General features: G+C 41.6%; 1 protein-coding gene across 1 annotated transcript; it reads left to right on the top strand.

Moving 5' to 3' along the window:
* Positions 1-984: 984 nt before the first annotated feature.
* crispld1a (cysteine-rich secretory protein LCCL domain containing 1a) lies at positions 985-17,264 on the top strand. The gene is made up of 15 exons (XM_038727187.1): positions 985-1,278; positions 1,843-2,163; positions 8,733-8,851; positions 10,789-10,921; positions 11,039-11,154; positions 11,294-11,394; positions 11,487-11,678; positions 12,353-12,413; positions 12,497-12,563; positions 12,750-12,880; positions 13,006-13,049; positions 13,171-13,243; positions 13,347-13,422; positions 13,553-13,686; positions 16,163-17,264. Exons 2-15 carry the CDS (start codon positions 1,903-1,905, stop codon positions 16,212-16,214), a joined length of 1,560 nt encoding a protein of 519 aa, XP_038583115.1. The 5' UTR covers positions 985-1,278; positions 1,843-1,902; the 3' UTR covers positions 16,215-17,264.
* The last annotated feature ends 6,136 nt before the right edge of the window (positions 17,265-23,400 follow it).

The raw sequence follows: 23,400 nt of genomic DNA, 5'->3' as shown, positions 1-23,400 counted from the left end.
AATAGCATGTCCAAGCCTTTCACCGCACAATTTGTCTTTACTAGTTTCCAGTGACCATGCTGAATCTGATATCTGACACAGATTATGAATCCTACAGAGCTCAAATATATGCATAATTGAGAATTGTCTATTCAGTCCCTCACTCACATGGGTAAGTTCTAAGGGCCAAAAAAAATCAAAAAGCATAGAAACATCAGTGAGTCATGGAAACAAGGGGAGTTACTGAAAAAGACAGAGCTAAGTCACTGCCGGCACATGTTCGGCTTGGCCAGTGTTTGGTTTATTAGTTTTGTCAGGTGAAATACAAGAAGATTGTGTGTCCCCCTGTGGAAAGTACAGGGTGCAAACACACAGAGGCCTGGTGATTAGCTACTGCTTCCACATGTGCCACAGCCACCAGTGAAAATGAGCAGATGACAAAAGAAAAAACCTGCCTGTTTCCATTATGGAATTTGCACTGTGTTGCGGTGGGAGGGGAAACAGTGACGACAAGTTCAGGGTTTGGAATTAACAGAGAGTGTTTGTGTTTTAATCCCCCCAAGGAGTCACCTGTTAACAGTTACACTCGGGAGAATGGGGCCACTTTTGCTGCCAGGCCCCACAGAGGAGGCAGATCTGGTTTAAATTAATGTATTTTTGACCAAAGCCAGTTACCAGGTAAGACTGCAACAGTCAACAACCTTTAAGTGCATGTTACTGTTCTGTGGAAGAAACATAATCAAAGAATAACAGAGATACAAACAGCAAAAACGGAAGTATTAGTAATACTACTAAAATCAACTATATATATAGACTTTCTGTGCATTTTAGCGTTTAATTTGCACAACATTGGAGAAAAAAAAAGATTCCGCTTATAATATACTGTAGATGCACGCGCATAGAGGTCCCGGTGTCCCGGCATGGAACGAGTGGGCCGTTTCCAACCTTTTGGAGAGGCGTGGTCAGGGGCGGCACTCTCCAAGTGCAGCCAAGTTGAGGATAAAATGTGGATAAAGTGATGCTTTAACGGCTTTGGTACAAGAATCCCGAAAGAAGAGATACCCGCTCTCTCTTTCTCCAGCGGATGAAAACGGAGCAAGGCGACCACATCACATCTTTGATTGACGTCATACGGCAGCCAGCGACGGGCACCACCGCTCCACCTGAGCTCTGCAACTTACTTTGAAGGCAGATCTTTTTTCCCTTCTTCTTCTTCTTCTTCTTTGCTGTTGAAGTTTGCTCACAGACAGATTTCTTGCCAGGAGCTCAAGACGCGGGCTGCATTCCAATTCATTAAAGGTAAATTATTTCCAAAGTCTACATTAAGTCACACCACTCCATTTCTGTTTCAATATACATTAGCCTACTCTTCACATTTTCCATGGGCTATTGGCACGTTCAATCAGCCTCTGTCAGCATTGCAGCATGCATACCAAAACGTTCAACGGTAATGTTGTTTATGTTTGTATACATGCGGTATTGTGAATACATTAGCTCAATTATGCATCATTCTGTGCACTTCACTACATTTATTACAGGTTTACTGCTTAATATGATTTGAAATGCTGCACAGCTCCCAAGCTGTCTTTCCTTTTTTTTAAATTTAGGATAAAGTTGTAAAATCTTCAAGGAAGTTCAACACTAGTGAATTCTTTAATTGACCTTGCTGTCTGCCAGCTTAACCCCCGGTAAACCTCATGAGGTTACCCTTGGCACTGCACTAGACTAAATGTCTGCAAGCCAATGCACTGTCCTCACCAAGTTCAATACTGACTTGAAGTTATTCAGCAAATTTGATACAGAACACCAATTTCAATCCTTCCAATAATCCTGTTTTTCCTCTCCTCTCGGCTCCTTCGCCAGTTCGCATTGTAGACGAAGAAGAGTGTATCCCCGCCATCACAATCTTCAGCGCTCACCAGGATGAGGCACGGATCTCCGCACTGGCTGAGGGGCGTGTGCCTTCTCCTGCTGCTCCAGACGGCCAATTCCATGGTGATGCTTCCAAACTCAACGGGCTGGGAGCAGATTCTGGACAAGTATCTGAACGAGGACGGGGACTGGTGGGAGGCCAAGCAGAGGGGGAAGAGGGCCATTACAGATAGTGATGCTCAGCTCATCCTGGACCTTCACAACAAACTCAGAGGCCAGGTTTACCCTCCTGCTTCCAACATGGAGTACATGGTAAGTGCATGGAGGAATCCCAGAAGAAGTGCATTTATACTCCATGCAGTTTATATGTGTTAAAACACTTTGACCCGATTGTGTACTCCTAAAGAGTATTGAACACCTGTGGACCATATAGCTTAGTGAACTGACCCAGTCACCAGACCGGCTGGCACTTGGCTCACACACAAGCAAAATGCCAGCATCTATGCACCTTCACACATGACCCACTCCCTCAACCCCCCCCCCCCCCACACACACACACACAGACACACACAGACACACACAGACACACACAGACACACACACACACACACACACACCACACACACAAGTCTGTACCCATGTGACTTTGATTGTTTTGCCAGAAGAGAAGAATTCCACTAACTTGCCAATGATCACATTACAACTGCGTATTTGTTTTTTTTAACTCGTGCTAAGAGATTTGTTTGACTTTATCCGTTGGCGAGCACGTGCGTGTACAGCACCAGATCACAGCTTTTCACAGTGCAATTAGAATCAGAGAATGGCACCAGGTCTTGTTTTACCAGCTGTCTACCCCCCACTGAACACATGCACACACTCACATACACACACACACACACACACACACACACACACATACACACACACACACACACACAGGCCCACCACAACTTCTGAAAGGCTGTGCTCCACAGATCTGGAACTTTTCCAAATACACTACGTGTGTAGTGTTGTGTCCTGCTTGACCGCCACAGTGCATTGCCACCAACTGTACTTAGACGGTTAAAAATCAATACAGTGTGCAGAAGGTAATGAGGTTTTATCATTCTTTCATCTCCCTTAAAGAGCTACAGAACAAAAGGCAGTATTATTCTGTGGTAAAGGCAAATAAACAGTTCCTGCTGGGGGCCATTGCTGGACTGTGTAATTGTATAATTGAGAGGTTGGACTTGAGGACCCCGTGTATGTGTGTGTGCGCGTGCCCATGTACATATGTGTGTGAAAGCACCACTCTGCCTGGCAGGCTTCTGGTTAAGGCACACTCTAGTGGAGAAATGCTGAGCCAGCAGTGCACAGCTCCTTTCTACTGTCTCCTGTTACAGTTGGCTGTTTTGTGGGGTTTTTTTAGCTCCAGGGGCACCCAGGGGTGAAATATGGAGAGGCATGCAACAAGAGGACGTGAGGTGAGAGAAAGATAGTGAAAGCTAGTGAAGAATAGAGTTGGTAAATAAAAATAGAGGCGTAAAAATGACAAAAGGGATTTGCACATAGAAAGGAGAGGCAACGAGAGACAGATGGAGGGACAGAAAATAGCAAAAGATGTATCCGAATAATTGAAAAGAAGTTGAGGTTGAATGAGTGTGAGGCAAGAGGAAATGAAAAAGAAAAGATGGAGACATTTGGAATGGGCACAAAGGAAAAAGAGACAATGAATTGTAAGGAGATGTGCTGAAACCTTATGTACAGTGCTGTAGATGTCAGTATCTTCCAGGCAAGAAACTGTTCAGGTCACATGTAAAGTGGATTTTCTGGGCTTTATTTTGGAAGGGGCTCCATATTTCTCACATTTTCCTTCTGTCTGTGTTGAACTGCTGTCACCTTTCAGAAACCTCACAGCTTCACTGTACTGGAAGACTTCGTAGACATGCTCCCCTGCTCTCCCTACACACTCATGCATGCAGATGCACATGGACACACACACACACACACACACGCGCAAATACCCCTGATACATGCATAGCCATTCACTCATCAGCTTTGTTATTCTCTGCCATTGTATTAAACCATAACCCGGCTGACCCTCTGTGGCACTCATCATAGAGACTGAGACTGAGATAACATCAATTCAAATCCCCCTCTTTCCTCCCCCTTCATCTGTTTTCCTTTTCTTGCTCTCTCTCTCTCTCTGCCTCCCTCTCCCTTATCCCTGTGGCTCCGTTCCCATTCTGTCATTATCCAACACAGGGGCCCAAAAAATTCCCCGGATAAGCATTCACACTCCATAGCAAGCCACAAAGCTTCAATGCTCTTTCAGAAGGGGGACAGCGGTTCTGCCTCTCACTCAAATGTTGACCCACAGGTATAAACAGAGGAGTGTCAGTGTTTGAAGCGCTGCAAGACAAACAGATGGCATCCTGGGAGAAAGGGCCCCACCTGCCTTGATGTTTAACTTGGCTTTGCTGGGCTGCACTCAGGTCTGAGGTAGCAGCGATGTTGGTGCTTTAAGATAAAGCTGGATTGACATTTTTCAATGCAGGATGTGTCAGAGTAGTGCTGCAAGCGTCGGCCGTTTTAATTCATTGCTGGATAATGTGGTTGTCCAATCAGACATTAATTAAGGTCTAGACTAATACATTTGCCTCGAAATTAACTTTGCCCAAGATGTTTAATTATGGTGATGTGGACAAGCATGTGAAACAGTATATACAGAGCTTAGGTCTGTTAGCTCTGTTAGGAAACAGATTAATAATATTGCCAAATACATTAGTTTACAGTCATTATCAGACTCCAGTGGCAAAAAATTAAGCAGAGCAGTCCAGACATCTTTTTTTCCCCAGCAACTTTCTGCAACTTCTTCTGCAGATTACCTCAGAGCTCCCCGGCCAGCTGAGATTGAATCTCTGCAGTGTGTCATGGGTTTTTCCCCGGGTTGTTCAGTTGGTTTTACCCAGAAAACCTCCAAAGGGAAGGGATGTCTGCTGGCTTCTCTAGAAGTAAAGAGCAGCCGCTGAACACCATAGTATGGAAACATTTTAGTCCTTCCAAATCACATACTGTAGCTCCAGGGAAGCCAAAAGGACATTATCCCAAAAGGGCAAAGATGCTACCCTAATGTCACAAAAATGGACGCCCCCCAGGCCTCACTTGCACCAGCGGAATCCTGTCCACAAATATCACAAACAGGAGAGGCCACAAGGTGTACCCATGTGGGAGTCCAGTGCACACACTGAACGTGCTTGATGTAATGCCAAGAACGTAAACATAGATTCCTGCTCTAAATGCACTTACACTGAATGCCTCCTAATAGCACCCTCCAGTAATACTGCAGGGAACAAGGTCATAAAACTTTCCAGAGAAGCACAACACATGTTGATCGAATTAGCAAATTCCAATGATCCCACAATTATCTGTGAAGCTTTATGCTCAAGATGACAGTCCTGTCAACCTGAGGCTTGACTGTTTTCCTACTGTTGTCTTACTTATCCTTTGCACACCTTCGCTCCTGGAAAATACCTTCTGGTTCCAGTGACGGTATACCAAGGACATACCCATGTTTTCTATAGAGCAAATCTGAATCTTACAGTTCTACGTCATCTCCGGATGGGAATGTTTTTTGGGTTTAGGAGTTCCTCAAAGTCTTGCCTTCCATTAATGACTCACCAACTTCCTCTAAAACCTCTGTGGAGACACTCAAAAGTCATCGTTTGTAGTGAGTTTTATCACTGCTGCAATTCCTGCTCCTTTGGTCTGATTCTGGAGTTGCCTGTGCCATCAAGGCTCAGAAAGGCCTTCGTCTTCAGTTACTTACTGCTACTGTCCAGCACCAGGTTCTTGGAGAACCACCAACCTCCATTACTGATCAATGAAATATGAAAAGGAAATGTGGGGGAAAAGAGTGCTTCTGTGCAGCTTTACTCACTGTTATATTTTGGTAGTTCATTGGCTGATATCTGGTAGTTGTAAATTATTGATAATATTGAATATAATGATCAAATGACTGTTATCATTATTTCCAACTTATTATCAGACTAAATCAATAGCAGGCTATTTACTTGTATGGCTCACTTATGATGCCCATTAATTGAGACAGCTTCCTGTTCAAGTCAAGCCAACAGTAACTGGCTGTTCTGGACAAACTATGATCTGTTATAACATGATAATGGAAGATAATGGTATTCACTGGTTGACAAAATTCAGACAATGGTCAGCCCCGGGACCTTCGATGTGAGTGGATGTGGGGTGGAATGCACTGAATGAAACACTATCTGCTCTTAATTGCTGTGGGAAAGTATGGAAGTAGTTTGTGCAGTCAATTTAACAATTTTCCTTAATTCCATGTACATTAATTTTACTATTGATGACTTATTAGGTCACTCTTTTGCCTCCTTGTCTTCCCTCTCACATCACGTTATCGCCTCCTCTCTTCTATTCTCTGTCTGGTATCTTATTTAACGTACTTGTTTTTTTCTCAACTTCACTTTCTCCAATTCCCATATCTTTTCCCTGCTGTTTTAGTATTTCTCTGCATGCGACATTGATTATGAACAGGAAACCCAAACTTGCAAAGGAAGTACACCTCTGCACCCTTTGGAATGCAACCAGATGACCAAGGAAGAGCGAGAGAGAAAAAAACACCCAGCCGCAAATGAAGTGTTAAGCGAAATACACAATGCTGTGTGCACAGCGCTGAAAGACTGTAGCAGGGGAGGCGTTTTTCTTTACTGGCCCCAGCAGAAGTGCGTCCAGGGTGGGTGGTGGGGCGTGAGTTTTGGTTACAACACCTCCCCTGCTGGGCTAACTGTGCAAACAGCAGCTTGACAAGCCGGCTGCACTTTGCACCAAATTCAACAGCTGAAAAATACGCCTCTCGACACTTTCTGAGGCTGCTTGCTCTGAATTTTGTAGGACTCAGCTGGAAGAGTTCTGCTTGTATTTAGTGTTTTTTAAGACATGCTTCTTAGAGCATCACAAATCATGTCTTTGTGGAAACCGTAATCAGCCACATTCCCATCCAAGACTGTAGCCAGAGTTATGGTCAGTTTTGGCTTGTAACCTACTGTAGTTGTGGCCTAAATGTTTTCCGACCCATAACCATTCATTAATGGTCAAAAACATTGTGTTGACCCTGCTCAAGTACAGAATGTCCTATGTGCTGTGGTTTGCAGACCCTTTGGCAGTTACCACAGTGCAATGCAATGTGTTTCAGTCTGCTTATCAGTGTAAACATTGATTATTTTTCAGTGCAAGGAGGTCACTGGTTGAGAAAATGATGTGGACAGAAATCAAGGTTATAGCTGAACGGCTTCCCTCTGCATTCTTCCACTGCAGATGATGAACAGGCTTAAATCTCTTCAGTGTTTCTGTTTCAGCTTTTGTGAGCTATTACAGTGGAAAACATGGGATTTAAAAAACAGATATGACAATACTGACATGCTTACATTTAATTGCAGCTCACTGCAGACGGAGGTAATTTCTGAGCAGGGATAGAGTTTCACGTAAACAAATTCTCATTCCTGTTTTAGTCCTGGCTGTGTCTATCATCATTCAGCCTATGCAAGAAGAGGTTGCTATAACACTGATTTGCTCCCTCTTCGCAGGTATAGAGATGAATGTAAAATATGCTCCACACCTCTTAGAGTTTATTTGTTCTATATGCCAGTTATGTTACATTTCTACAAGTCTTTTTGTTAAAATTGGACATAACACACTGCGCAATCACAGCAGGGTCAGCCAATATTTCCTTGGTGGTGTTGATTTAAACAAATACGTCCTCTCAACAGCCAACAGGATTCCCAGAAAGAGAGCTGAAGAAACTGCTCAGACTTAATTTGCAGCGATGCCAGACATCCTGTTGTTAGGTAGGTGGTAGGCGTGTGTTTTGGGAGTAATGCAGAGAACAGCAGTTGTTTCTGGTGGGACTGAAAGTGGGTGATGGAGATGGAGGGGGAAGTTGGTGGAAGCAGCGGAGTTATTTTAGTGTCTGTTATTGGGTGACATTTCAGTGAGGCTTCCTGGGCCCATTGTGTGAAATGTGAAAACTTCTGACACCTCCGCTGGTTTCCTAATGCATGTGCTCAACACACACAAACACACATTTATGCACACACACGTGAACTAATTGACTTTCTCGTAAAAACCTGTCACATTAGAAATGCCGTGCTGAAAGTGAAACTGAAGGTGTGCAATTAAAGGAACATAGAGTGTCCTTCGGAGGAATTACAGCTGGTGTTATTCTAACATTTTTTATGGTAGAATGTAGGTCAGCAGAGAGGAAGGACACTCTTTGCATTCCCAGAAAACCCCAGAATGGGAATATGATCCCTTAGTATCCGAAACCAGAGCCAAACTTAACTGAGAGGGCAATTCAGAAAGAGGTAAAGTGAAACAAAAGCTTGCACCCAGACATCTCACCAGAGACATATGGAAGGTATTACTTAAGGAAAAACAGCTTTTGCATTTTTTGAATAACACCCGATCCTACGGGAAAACCCATCTGGGGAAAGTCATCTGAGCAGCAATAAGAAAGTCTAAATGCTCTTTAAACAGCAGCAACACATCACCATAGTTATGCATTTAGTTTAGAGATTAGTGCACTTACTTAGCCATAGTAGCTCATAGTCGCTATGACTTATCATAACATATAATAAGTAATTCTTGTTCAGTATCTGTTGAACATTGAGCTGAACAAACCCTGTAAGGCAGTGATACTCTCTGGTTACTCACTAGCTGTTCTGTGACCTGGCAATGCAATATTTTTGCACAAGTTCCATTAGTAGCAATAAAAGTGGCTTCTTCTAGCACGGGATTAGTTTATTTTCACTTCCCTTAAAATATAATCTAGAAAACTACCTCATACTGTTTTTCCATCTCATCTCCTACAGGAATGGGACACAGAGTTGGAGCGTACAGCAGAGGAGTGGGCAGAGACCTGTCTGTGGGAGCACGGTCCTGCCAGTTTACTGCCACAGATTGGACAGAACTTGGGAGCACATTGGGGCAGGTAAACAATAATTCAATACACTTAGTTTCTGCAATTAAGGTATTGGAAATAGGCATCTATGTGTGTGTGTGTGTGTGTGTGTGTGTGTGTGTGTGTGTGCTGAATATTGTACTTCTTACTCCACTATGATTATTTGACAGTTAGAGTTACTTTTCAAAAATTACGTGTTCTTAAAGATTAAACTGGTTGTTTCTGTCCTCTTTTGCTTGTGACCCCTTATAAAAATGCAGTGTATGGTTGGGGTTTCATGTTTCAGATGTCTGAGTGCCAGCAAAGAGAGATTTCCTCTGTAAACTTCTAGTTTTATTTTAATAAGAGGGAAATTATCTAATATTTCACAAAAGGAGCAAAGATTAGAGAAAAGTTTTAAAAATGAATACAGAATGTTTAGCACAATTATGTTTTTCTTCTCTTTTGACCGCACAATCATCTCTAAACCCCTCAGATTTATCTTGTTATTTTAGTGAGCTTTTGTGTAGCGCAACTGCCAGCTAGCTTGTTTGCCAAGTGTATGCTACTGTTTTACTTTATATGAGACATTCAGCAACATAAAATGCATTAAATCCACTTGTTTCACTCCTTATAAAACCACAATTGTGTCGTTTTTACATTTACTGGTGTATGCATAATGTTCATACGTGGGACATATTGATATGCATGTGCTACCAATGCCGCTGGTAGCTGTGTAACTTTGCACAGCTACCAGCGGCATTGGTAGCGGCATTTACCTACTTTACCTACATCCAGGTGCTAACAAACCTGTAAACTGCTGCAAGAGGAATCACACACAATCCAGACTGTATTGCATGTGTTAATTTGTTTGTTCATTTGTTCACTTAGTCCCCCACAGAGCATCTGAAAACAGCAGTGCTTCACATAAGAGACTCTTGATCCACATCTAATCATATCACTCCACATTCAAGATGTCCTTTTGCTTCTAATCAGATCAACTTGAAACACCTGGTGACAAATCAGTGTCAGTCCTCGGTTACTGCAATTTATTCAGAGAGCTCAAATGTTTTATTGTCAGCAAGAAGCTTAATGGCTGTCTTAACAGATGTATTTACATTGCTGTGGTTACCAAAGGGTGCTAATTACAGATAACTACATATGTTTGTTGAATAGATGAGCGCAGTCTAAATTATTTTATCTGTTGATGCATATTCTGTATCAAATAAGTACTCGATTACTTTGTTTGGTTTGTTCAGTGTGCCCTTGAGTCACTTTTTCACACCATATTTTGAAATCATGCAGGCTGTATCTTTTACTACCAACTGTATCTCTGTATCTATAACATTATTTATAAACTTCACAGTGTGGATACATGTCAATGTTAATTAACATTTTAAATTGACAAGAGTTGCTTTGTTTTGCACTAATAAAACATCATTTAATTATGTTCCTAAAACTTAAAATTGACCTACTGCTTGTCATCTACTGCATGAGTATCATGTATGTGCATATAAAACACATTCTCATCCCAGGGCATCAAATACTTTTTTTGGTACTTGACGTACAAGGTACCCTTAAGCGTTCTTATAAAACGCCTTTTTAAGATGCGGTTAATGTTGTGAAATGGTTGTAGTTTGGTTAGTATTTAGCACCAAAACTTCTTAGTTAGGTTTAGGAAAAGATCATGATTTGGGTTGAAATAAGTACATTACGTACGTACGTATGTAATATTAACTTACTTAACTTAACTTAAAGCTTTAAATGACTCATCTTTAGCTATGCTACTTCACCTGATGCGGATGGGTTACAATGGAGATAGAGTAAAAGCCCAGGGCTACCCAACGAATGCTGAAGGGTACCTTGTGCATCAAATAAGCAGTAGGTATTTGATGCATAATACCAACTCCTACACCATCGGAGACACAACACAATAGAAATGTTTTTTGGAACGCTATCATCATAGGTATGCTTACTCATCCCGCCAGGTTTCGTCCACCCACGTTCCATGTGCAGGCCTGGTATGATGAAGTGAAAGACTACTCCTTCCCTTACCCTCAGGAGTGTAACCCCTATTGCCCCTTCAGATGCTCCGGTCCAGTTTGTACTCATTATACACAGGTAGATCATACCCTTTCATCAGGATCATACCAGTTCTTTAGGATTTTATCTTTATCCTTTTAGATATTTAAGACTTTATAAACCCTTTTCATGGTCTGTATTGCCATCCTTTTGCAGCTGGTTTGGGCCACCAGCAGTCGGATTGGCTGTGCCATCAACATGTGTTACAACATGAATGTGTGGGGACAGATTTGGGCCAAAGCCGTCTATCTTGTCTGCAACTATTCACCAAAGTAAGTACATTTGTTGTGATTTTCTTTCACAGCTGCATGACTGATATACAAGGGGGGTTGGAAAGCAACATGGGTTATCAGTTTCACTTGAGTAATGTGTTCTGTTCAATACACCTTGCTTTTTATATGACCTGAACAGGGGAAACTGGTGGGGCCATGCACCTTACAAACATGGGACCCCGTGTTCTGCCTGTCCTCCCAGCTATGGAGGAGGCTGCAAGGACAACCTCTGCTACAAAGGTATGTGTGGGGATAATAGAGAAAGACAGAGTTAGAAATCCTGGGGGAAAATACTAAATTACTATACCCTGCTTTTGTGACTTTACTTGAAGATGACAGCTCCAACCCTCCACAAGAGGAAACGGAAGAAAACAACTTCATTGAGCCAGAGGCCCCCCGTACACCGCAGAAGCCGCTGTCTAGGGCCTCCAAGCTTGAGCCTCCCAGTATCCCCGCCCCAGCCCCCACCAAACCCCCCACAGAGGACCTGCATAAGAATAAAGTGGTCAACACACAGCAGATGTGTAAGCTGCCATTTAACTGTTTATTCTGGATCTAGTTTAAGCTCAAAATGGGGGTTTGTTGGATCTGGTATAGGGCTGGGACGTGCACAGATCACTTCAACTAACAGGAAAAGGAATCTTTCTTTTGAAAAATTAGGTTAAAACCAGAGATTTTGTGAATAAGCAATAATGGATAACAAGCAAAAAAATAGGCCTTGACCAGAAATATTTTTCTTGCAATTTATCTTAAATTGCCTTGATGTTCTGTAGCCTTTATCTGTCATCTCCCTGATTACCTCTGACAGTTTCTGAAGTGTGCTTAATATTGCAAGTCACTCTTTAGAGCAGGGAGGGGTAGTCTATTTTAGCATGATCCCCTGAGTGTGTGTTTGCTTTTGGCCGGCTGAGAGGGGTTGAGGGGTGAGAGGGGCTCGCTGTGGTTTTTAAATGGCTTCCTCTCTGCAGTGTAAGGGGCCTGTGCTTGTAAGCTGAGACACTTCCTCCAGTATTGCTTAACTCCCTGAACCTTGTTGCAGGAATTCCTATCTTTGGTCCTTGAAGCATCACAAGAATGGGCTTCACTGGGTTTCACTCAACTCTGGCTTTTAGAAACTAGTCGTCTGCATCAGAGCAGCCAATGCATCCATGTTGGTTCCTGTATGAGAGCTGAAAGGCCTTATGTTTATGTTTTTCAGCCCAGCTGGTGACCTGTGACACTAAGCTTCGAGATCAGTGTAAAGGAACACCATGTAATAGGTACAGTTAAGATGAAATATAATAAAAACACAAAATGGAGTATATATTACATTTCACCTTATTTTTTCTATATTAATCCACAGATATGAGTGCCCAGCTGGGTGCCTAGACGCTACAGGGAAAGTAGTTGGGACAGTATACTATGAAATGGTGAGTACACAAATTGAGAAGTAGAAGTCTGTCTGACTGTGTGGATTAATTTCCTACATTGCTGAATATTGTGCCAATTAACAGCTGTTAAAGTGTCCTTGCCATTGAAGTGCTACTTGTTTACAACTGTATCAGCAAAAGCCTGTCAGTGTACATTATGTTGTAAATAAGATGTTCTATTTGCAGCAATCTAGTGTTTGCAGAGCTGGTTTACATGCTGGTGTCATAGATAATGATGGAGGATGGATGGATGTAACAAGACAAGGCAGAAAGGACTTTTTCATTAAATACAACAAGAACGGAGTCCAGTCTGTTGGGTGAGACAATAATACTGAAACAGTATCACCATGAATTTATAAGGCTGATATCCAAAAGCAGTATTGACAAAAATACGCTCTCAATAAGTGAAAATAATGATAATATTGTGTATTTCTCTTGACAGAAAATATCTAAGTGCTAATTCCTTCACTGTTTCCAGAGTAGCAGGTTAGACTGACAATAATGTGACACTTTCATTATAGATATGTCACAGTTTATGTTTAAATTACTCATTATAAGCTGTGCGGCAACTGTGTTTGTTGACAATCACTGTAATCCTTTCTTGCAGTCAAAGCCATCACGTGTGAATCCACAGTTGCCCAGCTGTGTCCATACCAAAAGCCTGCAAAACATTGTCCAAGGTATGAACCTGGCTTTACGTGTGCCTGCATGTCAGTCTTTTATATAAGTGCAGTTCTCCAGCCTCATCAAATCATTAACCGTGTCCAACTGTTCTATTTTTAGGATATACTGCCCAAGAAACTGTTTAGAAGAGAATCCTCACATATCCAGAGTAATTGGTACCAGAATATACTCTGATGTAAGTCCCTCTTTTTGAAGCTGAATGTGTTAAAAACAGATTCACCACCAGGGTTATCAACATTTTTCATGATTTTAGAGACTGAAATGCATCAAGATTTCTTACATTACCTTTCCTCGTACCTCTGTAGAAGTCCAGTATATGCCGAGCAGCGGTCCATGCTGGAGTAATCAGGAATGACGTGGGTGGCTACATCGATGTGATGCCAGTGGACAAGCGGAAACAATACATTGCCTCATACCAAAATGGCATTTTCTCAGAGAGGTATCAGATGCCTAATCTCCACATAGCCAACTTTCAGGGATAATTGTGCAACAAAAGCTTCACATATCGAGTAAAAGCTATCACCTCCATTGTAACTGCACTGAAGATATTAAAACCGTATATTGGTAGAAACAACAGTTTTATAAATAGAACTAAATATTAAATTTCATTAAATAGAGTAAATAGAAAATAACACTAAAGTATGTAAAAACCAGAGGCCATCAAAGGTGTCTAGTATAGTGTCATGAAATGAATTGTTTAGGGAGTTTAATGGTCTTAGTCAGCATTCTGTCTCTCGGCTTGGTTGGAAAGTGAAGGGGTTAATTTGCTGGGACTCAAAGAGAAGGAATGAGAAATCAATGGCTCTCAGGTAGAGAGAAATGTATCCACTCTTCCCTCCCTTGTGGACCTAATCTTTCCGAGATGCAGGCAGCTCATTACATCCCTCATGCAGTGGGCATGGGAGAGTGAGTAGCATGTGTCTAGTTTAGAATAATGAATAGCTTGGCAATTAATGTAGAGAAGATGAGTGCATCTTAATGTAGTTCTGGGAGTGGTTTGTTTTAATTTGGTCATAAGTCAAAAAGGGTAATCAGCAGACAAGGGTCTAAAGCTTGTAGTAGTGGCTCAGATAAAGAAAACAAACAAGAATGCAAAGCAGTGCAGAATAAAGGCAAGTTTGTTTGCATGGACATTATAGTCAGAGGAGTGTCTGGTTAGGTTTAGGTTGAAGTTTAGAAAATTGCATTAGTCTTAAAATTCTGGCAAAGTTAAAATTTGTGGTAGATGGAAGTACAGTACAACTGCTGTTGCACAGCCAGACAACATCTCACAAGCTACGTTTTGGTTATTAATTCAAGACTGGAAATTTGTTACCTTATTCTTGTTAAGAAAAAAAACAGGTTAGGCTTTAACAGACAATTTGTTGCCATTGCTTGAAACATAAAATTACTTCTTAATTGTCAGGTACAGAGTGTTTAATTGTTCTAATACAGTAAGAGTAGGTCAGCAATGGTGGGAAACAGTGCAGACTTTCTGAATCTGAACCCATACAGGGACCAAATCACTGAGGCCATAGTGACCATGATCATTTACAGTAGGATGGTGAGAATATTTTGTAAGTAAACCTAAAACACCTTAAATATAAGGGAGGAAATTTTCAGGGAACAGATAAGCAACAGTTAACGCTTGTTTAACAATGTTATACACAAAGACAACACCAAACATACATACATACAACAACATCATGTAGGAAATAGCAGTTTTGCTAATAGAGCACGACATCTTTGGCATAGAGGTCTATTTTTGCTTATATCGGCCCACCATTTTTCAATTTCTACTCCGAAGAGGTGAGAGAATAAAACTCTGTTTGGCACACAGAGTGGGAAACAAGAGACATCATTGGTTTGTACGGTGGCTAGTGGAATGTTAAGAAGCTTAAGCCAGGCAATAAAATACCGACCTAATTCAAATCAATGCAGAGTTTAAAAATTTACTCTAGGAGGTCATATAGCTCTTCTGCATCAAGAAGATTGAGAAGGTATGACTTTTGTATGAATAATGTTCGAGGCCTCTCTCTGATATTGAACAATGTGCTGTTTTAATTAATCCCTTGGTCTGTGTGAATAGTTTCTGGTAGGATGGAAGGCCAAGATTTTAGTAACGCATTGCTGGGGCAAAGACTAGAAGGCCTGTAATTCTCACAGTCAGGTAGATGTTTGTCACTGTCTTCCTACATGAGTCCTCACTGGCTGAAAAGGAACACGCAACTGTTAACAAAGAAGGAAGCTTATGCTTGCCTAGGAAAAGACTTTGCTGATGCTAATAAAGTGAGAGCATGTGTCGAATCAATGCTGTACCACTTTATGACAGCATTAATGTTACGGGTCTGTACCAGGCTCTGTTTAAAGCTTGAGTGACCCATATGCTGCATGGTCTGTTGTAGCTTTTAGAGACATTCAATTGCACCGACTTTGGATTGTCTGGCAGAATGACTATTGTCAACGTGACCTGTGTAGAGGAGACTAACATATACACGTACACACGTCTTATTTATTTATGGCCTGCCCACTCTCTTTCTGCCCTCTCTCTCCCTTGTCTCTCTCCACCCCATTTATCTTTTTCACTCTGCTGAGATGCCTGACGCCTGTTACTATCTGCCCGTCATTTATCTGTGTCCTTAGACTTCACAACATGTCTGTCTTTGTTGGATTAACACATGAAGCCCCCCTGTGTTTGTGTAAAAATTAGTGGCTTACCTGTTTTCTCAAAGAGGCTTCAACCTCTATGTGCTTGTGCCCTTTCTGTCATCAGAGTGTCAGACAGCACACTGGCATGGACATTTCTAAACCTGAAGTCTATCCGTTTGTGTGTGTATGTCATCTACGTCTCTCTGCAAAAAGGCTGGTTCATGTCCTGTATCTGACACATGCCGCACCCAGACTGACGCACCCTCTTTTTTCTCCCTTCCCCGCAGCCTTCAAAACCCTGCTGGAGGCAAGGCGTTCCGGGTGTTCGCAGTGATTTGACTGCCCCAGAGGGCGGCTTCACCAAACGGAAAGCGCACTTGGGCTGTTGAATAGGCAGCAATCAAGCCCCTGTTGTCAAACTCAATGACTGAAATGTTTCTGGCTTTGCTACACTCCAGGGGTTAGGGGTCGTCTCCATGACAGCGTAAACCCAGCAACAAAAACTTGACTCATACACAGTGGGAAACTGTTAGCACTCACTCGCATGGAGTTTTCATTTCATCATCTTTAGCAGGAAATTCTATGAACTGTAAATTTCTCGGAATATTTTGTTGTACATATTTGTTAATAGTCTTACACATGTTTTGTCTTTGTGCCATTACCTTGCCTTTTTAACAAATAGCTGTGTATGAATACTGATTATAGAGATCCTATGTTATAAAACATTATAATGGCACTTAAGGACGAATATCATTTTTATTATATTAAGTCTGGCACATTTTTACAGGTGCTTTGGAGAGGTTTTGTGTCATATTTTGTACTTGTTTAATGCTTGGGGAAAAAATAGTTATGCATTTATTTTTATATGATTATGCTTTATATCAATATGATTTATAAAGGATGCTGCTATGTGTTGTTTGTATTGTTATTGTAATTGCCAGTGTGATGGGTTTTGTTTGTTTGGTTATTTTTCCAGATAATGTGGTTCAGTTAAAACTCCCTGCAGGTCGGGAAGTACACTCATCCCTCAGAGTTGTCATTCTCTAAATGTAACCCATGTGCCCAAGTTCATCGTGCATCACATTTTATTGGATGTAGCTACCGCAGAGATGTTTTTCAGGTCATGTCTGTTCATCTCCCCTTGACACCGATAAACAGGAATATCACTATGCAACAGTTATTTCATACAGTATGTAGAGAAATGGTGATTTTAAATCACTTGGCTACTGGTCACATTTTTACCAGCTCTCAGCCATCTTTCAAGCTGCGATCAATATAACGGGCAATTCATTGTATTTTTGTCACCGTCTCTCTGTGCATTATATATATTTTCCTACCTCAGGTTGTTAGGAAAAGTCAGTTTTGCAATAAAATATTACAACCACCACAGTTCTCTCTCACTCAAAGTTATTGTGATATTTCTCAGATGCTTTTGCAAAGGTTTTTACATTTGGTCTATATACACTTAAAAAACACATCTAGCTATTATTATTATTGGGTTTTAGTAGCATAATCAATATCTAATGTTTTGCAATTCAACTTGCTTTTGAAACTAAAACATCTGCTTCAGAGCCACTGCCCAAATAAACGGCAATTCCATGAAATGCAAAATTTATCTTAGAAACTGATCTGAACTGATGTCTCCTTCAAACCTATGTTAGTTTTGGTTTTTCTGCTGTAAATCTGTGGTGGCTGTGGTGCAGTGCTCCATATTTATTGCTATTCTTCAAGATTTCTCGTAATAAACATTATCGTAACACGGGCGCATGTTTACTTGTGCTGATTTATCCCAGCCTCAAGCACCACAGTGCCTCAGATTCATTTCACCTCAAGCACAGTCAAAGATAAATCTAGGATAAACATTTTGAAATTGCAGAGTTGGACAGGAAATGTTCTCTGAATGGTCTCCAAATGAAAAAGCTACACATAAGATATTTTAAAATGATCAAATATTGCCACTTTGAAACTGAGAATTCTTGTCCACAGAAGATTGTCAGTGGTCCTTGAACAGTTCATCTGATATGGGTCCTAATACCCTCATAATAAAGCTGACAATCTGCTCTAAAACCTCATCGGCAATGAGTCATTTCAAATTTGCTCTAACCCATTGGATAACAATGCATGCAGAGCCAAACACCAAAGATCGAAGTACCTCAAGGAGTAACTGAAGTGGTAGGTTTTGTGGGTTGGATGTGGGTTGGATGAAGACTGAACTCCAGTCCCCCCAGACTTCCAGATCCATTGCTCCACTTGGGGGAGAAGCCTGCGCTACTGACATGAAAGTCTCTCAGGATGTGTCACGCTCCTCCTCAATATCCACACCTATTATTCATTCAAACCTTGGATAGCGGACCTTGGATTCTTCTTTGGGTCCGTCACCAGGCAGTAGAGTCGTCACTCTTCATTTGCTTCTGAGCAGCAATGGAGCGAAATGACCAATCCGTAATGGCTTCCACCATGTACATGTCCAAGAGTGTTATGCTGTCTGGAGGGATGCAATAGGTTGTGACTCAAGCTGCCAGTCTTTGTTATTCCCCAGACAAGTGTTACTAAATCTTACATGATGGGTTGAATATACAGCTAGTGGCTGAGTGACACTGATGTGACACAATATAAACACTGAGTTTTACAGGTGTATATGTGTGGTAATAGTAATCGCATATCTATCTGCAATGGCAGATTAAATTACAAATGTGGGCGAGAACATGCCACATACACACCAATCCTCACAACGTATGGAAAACAACTTTTTGGTCATGAACCATGGGAAAAGTAACTGTCTGAGGTTGACTTCTGTTGCTGTTTTTACAGTTGCCCCAAAACACACACCCTGCATGAAAAACAACGTCACGTTCAAATACGTGTGGACGTGCGTGCTCACACATTTATGCAAGAACTCATTTATGCTTTGACACATCATGTTAGATCAAACCCAATCACTTGTGATTGGCTGAGCTCTGCAGGAGAAGGGGCTGCGGAGTGAGTGATAGGCCATCCATGTGCATGAGAGAAAAGAGAGGCATACATCAGACAGGTGTCAAAATTCACAGCAGGGTGTGGTGATAGGTGTCGTTTGGGGGTTCTGAAAAATGAAAGGAAAGAGGACGAGGAGGAGAGTGAACGGGGAGAAAGTAGGGGACAGAGGAAAGGGCAGAGAGATAACCTGAAGGCGAGAGAAAACAGCGTGAAGTTTTGATTCTCCTTCATGAGCATGGCATTGGAATGCCATCTGCAGACTTTCTCATCTTTTCCTAACTTTTAGGGTTTAAAAATTTAAGTGAAGTAAACTTTGCCAGAAGCAGTTTTATAACATTGTTTGATCCCGTTAGTTAAACAAAATGCTGCACAACTTCAAATAATTAAGGGAGAGGCGCAACGCATGAGTTGATGGTGATAGATTGTTGTGTGCCTTCATTTGCGACCCACCAGACAGACGAGGGTACATTAGGAGCAAACCGACAGAGCGACAGCTATAGGTCCATTAGGACCAAGGAGAATGAGTGCCGTGAAGACAGATGGGATGAAAGACAAGCTTGCAGCTAGCGGGGTCTGCATGGTGCCACCAGTGTTTTCAGACTGTCGTTTAAAATAAGGAAGGCCATTAATAACCTCCTCACTGTGCTCTGCTCAGCTGCAGTCTGGCGCTTCTTGCAGAGCTAAATGTGGCGCTGCATGGCAGCAGACTGGCAGACTGTGTCAAAGAGACCATACACACCTGAGGAGAGGGAAAGAGAGAGAGGGGCAGGCAGACAGAGTTTGTATGTGCTTCTGCATTTGTTTGTGCTGTGTATGTATGCGTGTGTGTGTGTGTGTGTGTGTGTGTGTGCATGGGCTGTATATTTGGGTTTAATTGTATTTTTTCACTCGCTCACCTGTTTGTTTATGTGCTATGTCTGCGCCGCCTATGCTACTATGGTTGGATGGGAATCAGATAGCAGTGATGCAGTCAGGGACGCCGTCAGCACTGGGGTGAAAAGTTATGGTTGCCAGTGGTAATGACTGTGTTCCTTCTTGTCAAACCTTTACTTTGGCAGATGAACAAAACATAAAATTTGACAGGGAGTGGGTTTTTTCCCCTCAAGATCCAAAAATATTATATGTGCATAGCCACACTGAGTGTGTTTTTGCAAAGATGGAGTGGGTACTTTGGTAGAGAAAAAATAAGCTTTTCCTGAGTGGCAAGGTGACTCATATAATTATTGAGTTATTTTAGGCCTGTGTGCTTTTAAAACAACCCTCTGACAAATCTTAGACATTTGATTTATAATAACCATTCATTACCAACAGGCTCTCCTGTGACCAACCCACCCAACTACTTGACTGAAATTGAAAATCTTATGACATGCATTGAAATTAGTGATCATGTCCATTCAGTTGGGGAATTGCACTGGAATACCAGATATTCAAATTGACACTTTATATTGATACTGATGTGCCAACAATGGATAAAAATTTTGGGTCCAATATTTCTATGCAGACATGCAGAAAATGCAAAGGAATATGCTACGTGGTTACCTTATTGGACTGTTTAACTGAGGTGTAAGCAGTGTGACGTACAGTCCAACTATTGGTTAACTTCACGTGAATACTGGTATAATCTGTAATCTGTGCCTTAGTGGTGCACATCCTGGAACAAAATAGTGCCCTTGGAGAGTGCTGAGGTTACAGCAGCTACATGATGTCAACAACTCAGACTGTGTTGTACCCAGTTAATTGAATTGAGAAGTTAATAGATCAAACACTCACTCTTTTTTTTTCTTTTTTTTTTTTTACAGTCCAATACAAATAAATGAGGCTTTCCAAGAGAAAAGGGTTCCATTGTGTGATTGAAATTGAGACATGTGAACTTTTGGTCTTGCAAGATCATTTTGTTCATGTATAAACAGGTGAATAGAAAACCACATTTTGAACATCTGGCAAAGTTACTCCTTCTAAATTACAAGGTACAAGGTTGTTTATTAGTCACAAGCACAAGGCTGCATAATGAAATTAAATTTGTAGTTCCTTTGTGCTACACAAACAACATAAGTATAGGCCTGTATTATAATATGGTAACATATAAAATAAAATAAAACAATACAGATATTTATATACATTTATACATACATACATGCATACCCCGCACATTCCACAAATGTTTGGGGGGTATACAGCAGCATGTAAACAGCTGCAACCAGATGATAATATGAAAGTTTCATCTCCACAACAAAACAGTCTGACATTTGGGAAACAGAGTCCATCATGCCTGAGTTTGTGCACCAAGCATAATCGATGTAAAACCACCTCCTCTCATCTTGCCGGAGTCTTGCGCTCACAGCTCAGAACATGGACCACCTGCCGAGTGCTTGATCCAGGATGTTGATGGGGCAGGTCTCTGTAACAATGTGGGCATAACAGTCTCTGAATTCCGTTGTTTGGTCAACATGAGTCCCATTTTGTCCAGACCGAATCTTTAGGTGCAGAATTAAGTCCAAGCTGGGCCAGCATGGCTCCTCACCGAACCCAATCCAAAAACATCGTCTTCATCTTCCAATAAAGCTGGAAAAAACAGATAAAAAACAAAAGTGTAGCGAAGTTTGCTACAGCTGCTGCTTCTACAAGCGCCACCGGTTGCCACAGCACTAAATTACTAAATTATACTAAATTATACTAAATAAAATAATGTGCATCTACATGTTAGCTATTGTGCTGTCTTCTCCCTCTTGTGCACAGGCATATCTTTATGCCCACAATGCTGAACATACATTCATCTTCAGTCATGACGGGCACGACTTCAGCCATATTCTTAAATGCTTAATTACCAAGGAAAACAACTGCACATCAGATGATTTATTGTCAACAATTTGCACACATAAGACAGCAACACAGACATTTGTTCCTATTTAAACGGGTGTCAGCGAAGGAGTATTATGTTCTTGAGGCAGATGTGGGCCACATGTAAAAGCCTTTCCTAAAACAAGCACTGTGGAATAAGGAAAGTTGTGCCTACGGTACCTCTCCAGGAGGGGTTGGCTGCCTCCCAGACTGCACTGCTGTTAGATCTGCCCTTCAGAATAAATAATGACAGGTCCACATCATCTGGACACTTAGAGAAACCAATTCTCCTCTTTGAAGGATTACTGCTTGGACCAAATTTTAAACCCGCCTGTTATCTCCTGATAATTGATCACTGTTTCACAGCAGTCTTACTTATACAGCACTAAATGGACAGAAGTTTATCCTCCAGATGTGGGTCAGTTGAGATTGCATTAATAATATCAATAACAACACAACTATAGCTCAGGAATGTGGCATCAATCTTCACACACAAAGCCATGGATAATAGAGCGAATGGAGTGAGTTTCAAAGAACCCTGACTATCTGAGGCACAATCAGACAACCTGCGTGTAAAACAAAACACTTGTTTGCAAAGGAAAGGAAAATAAATGTTGAGAAAGAACTGGAAGAGAGTATAAGATGCCTGGCAAGACTACAAGGAACAGTCTGAAAAGCTACATACAGCTAGCTACATACAGTTGAGGGTACAATAAGGCCATGCAAGGCAGATGGGTGCACACACTCCTCTGCAGTCAGTTATAACACAAGAAAAAGGAAGTGGGAGAGCTTTGGGCCAAGGCCCAGGGGTAATGGAAGAAGAGTGCAGCATGAAAAATGAAAAAACTCATGAAAAAGTACAGTTCATAGTAAACTACATCAAAAGAAATCCCAGAATGAGTTTGTTTTCCAGTTTTTGTAAGTCAGCAAAAATGATTCCTTTTGTAGCCTGCCTGCAACACATGGTCCAGCAGACAGATTTATGAGCATTGGGCGATATACCAAACACAATTCGATGACAGAAGTGTTCAGTGCTAGTGTATTTATATTGGGATCATGGTCAGGGAGCATAGAGTGCAAAATATAAAGAGCTGCGACGAATCAGGCGCCTGCGATGGGCCGCAAAATCATGGAGGAGGACGTCCCTGGACTCTGACGTCATCACTGACCTTTCGTGTATTTACAGAGGAGGTTTGATTTCCACTCTTTTTCCATGCTCACACATGAGCCGTTGTGAAGAGGGCCATGGAGGTAAAAGAGTAGCTTTGTCCCGAACTGGACGGTGAGCACTGGAGTCGTGTGCTTCTGCCAATCCCAAAGAAGGGCCCACAAGCCACGGCCATTGAGAAAAGCACAGGCATCACCTGTTTTATATTAAATCTGTCAGATTAAATAAGGAAAGCAATAACCCACGGCTCTCAAGGTGCAGTTTTAGATACATTTAACCCTCTGATCAAGACTGTTTTCAAACTGGGTTGAGGGACAGGACAGGCACCTTCTTGAATTTTTATATGACATCATATGAAATGAAATGATGAAGATGTCCTCTTCTGTATTTCAAACACAAAGCATCTTGGTGTCTATTTGTGGTAATGCAACGTATTTTCATTTAAAATGAACATGACAAATCACTTGCACTGTAGCTGACTTGAGTATAGAGAGCTCATTATCATACATTTGAAACATGGAAGATTTCAACAGCCCTTCCAAA

Source organism: Micropterus salmoides, unplaced genomic scaffold, assembly GCF_014851395.1.
Source record: "Micropterus salmoides isolate LMB-PRFRI ecotype aquatic unplaced genomic scaffold, ASM1485139v1 Ms_hic_scaffold_1, whole genome shotgun sequence".
Classification (NCBI taxonomy): domain Eukaryota; kingdom Metazoa; phylum Chordata; class Actinopteri; order Centrarchiformes; family Centrarchidae; genus Micropterus; species Micropterus salmoides.
The sequence above is the reverse complement of the archived record's forward strand: the minus strand, read 5'-3'. Positions and strand labels throughout refer to the sequence as shown.

What these genes read in the sequence shown, in the direction of transcription:
- crispld1a (XM_038727187.1), top strand. Translation starts at nt 1,903, where the DNA reads ATGAGGCACGGATCTCCGCACTGGCTGAGGGGCGTGTGCCTTCTCCTG. An exon ending in CTTCCAACATGGAGTACATG is followed by an intron (nt 2,164 to 8,732) that starts GTAAGTGCATGG and finishes CATCTCCTACAG; the next exon opens with GAATGGGACACAGAGTTGGA. An exon ending in AACGGAGTCCAGTCTGTTGG is followed by an intron (nt 12,881 to 13,005) that starts GTGAGACAATAA and finishes TTCTCTTGACAG; the next exon opens with AAAATATCTAAGTGCTAATT.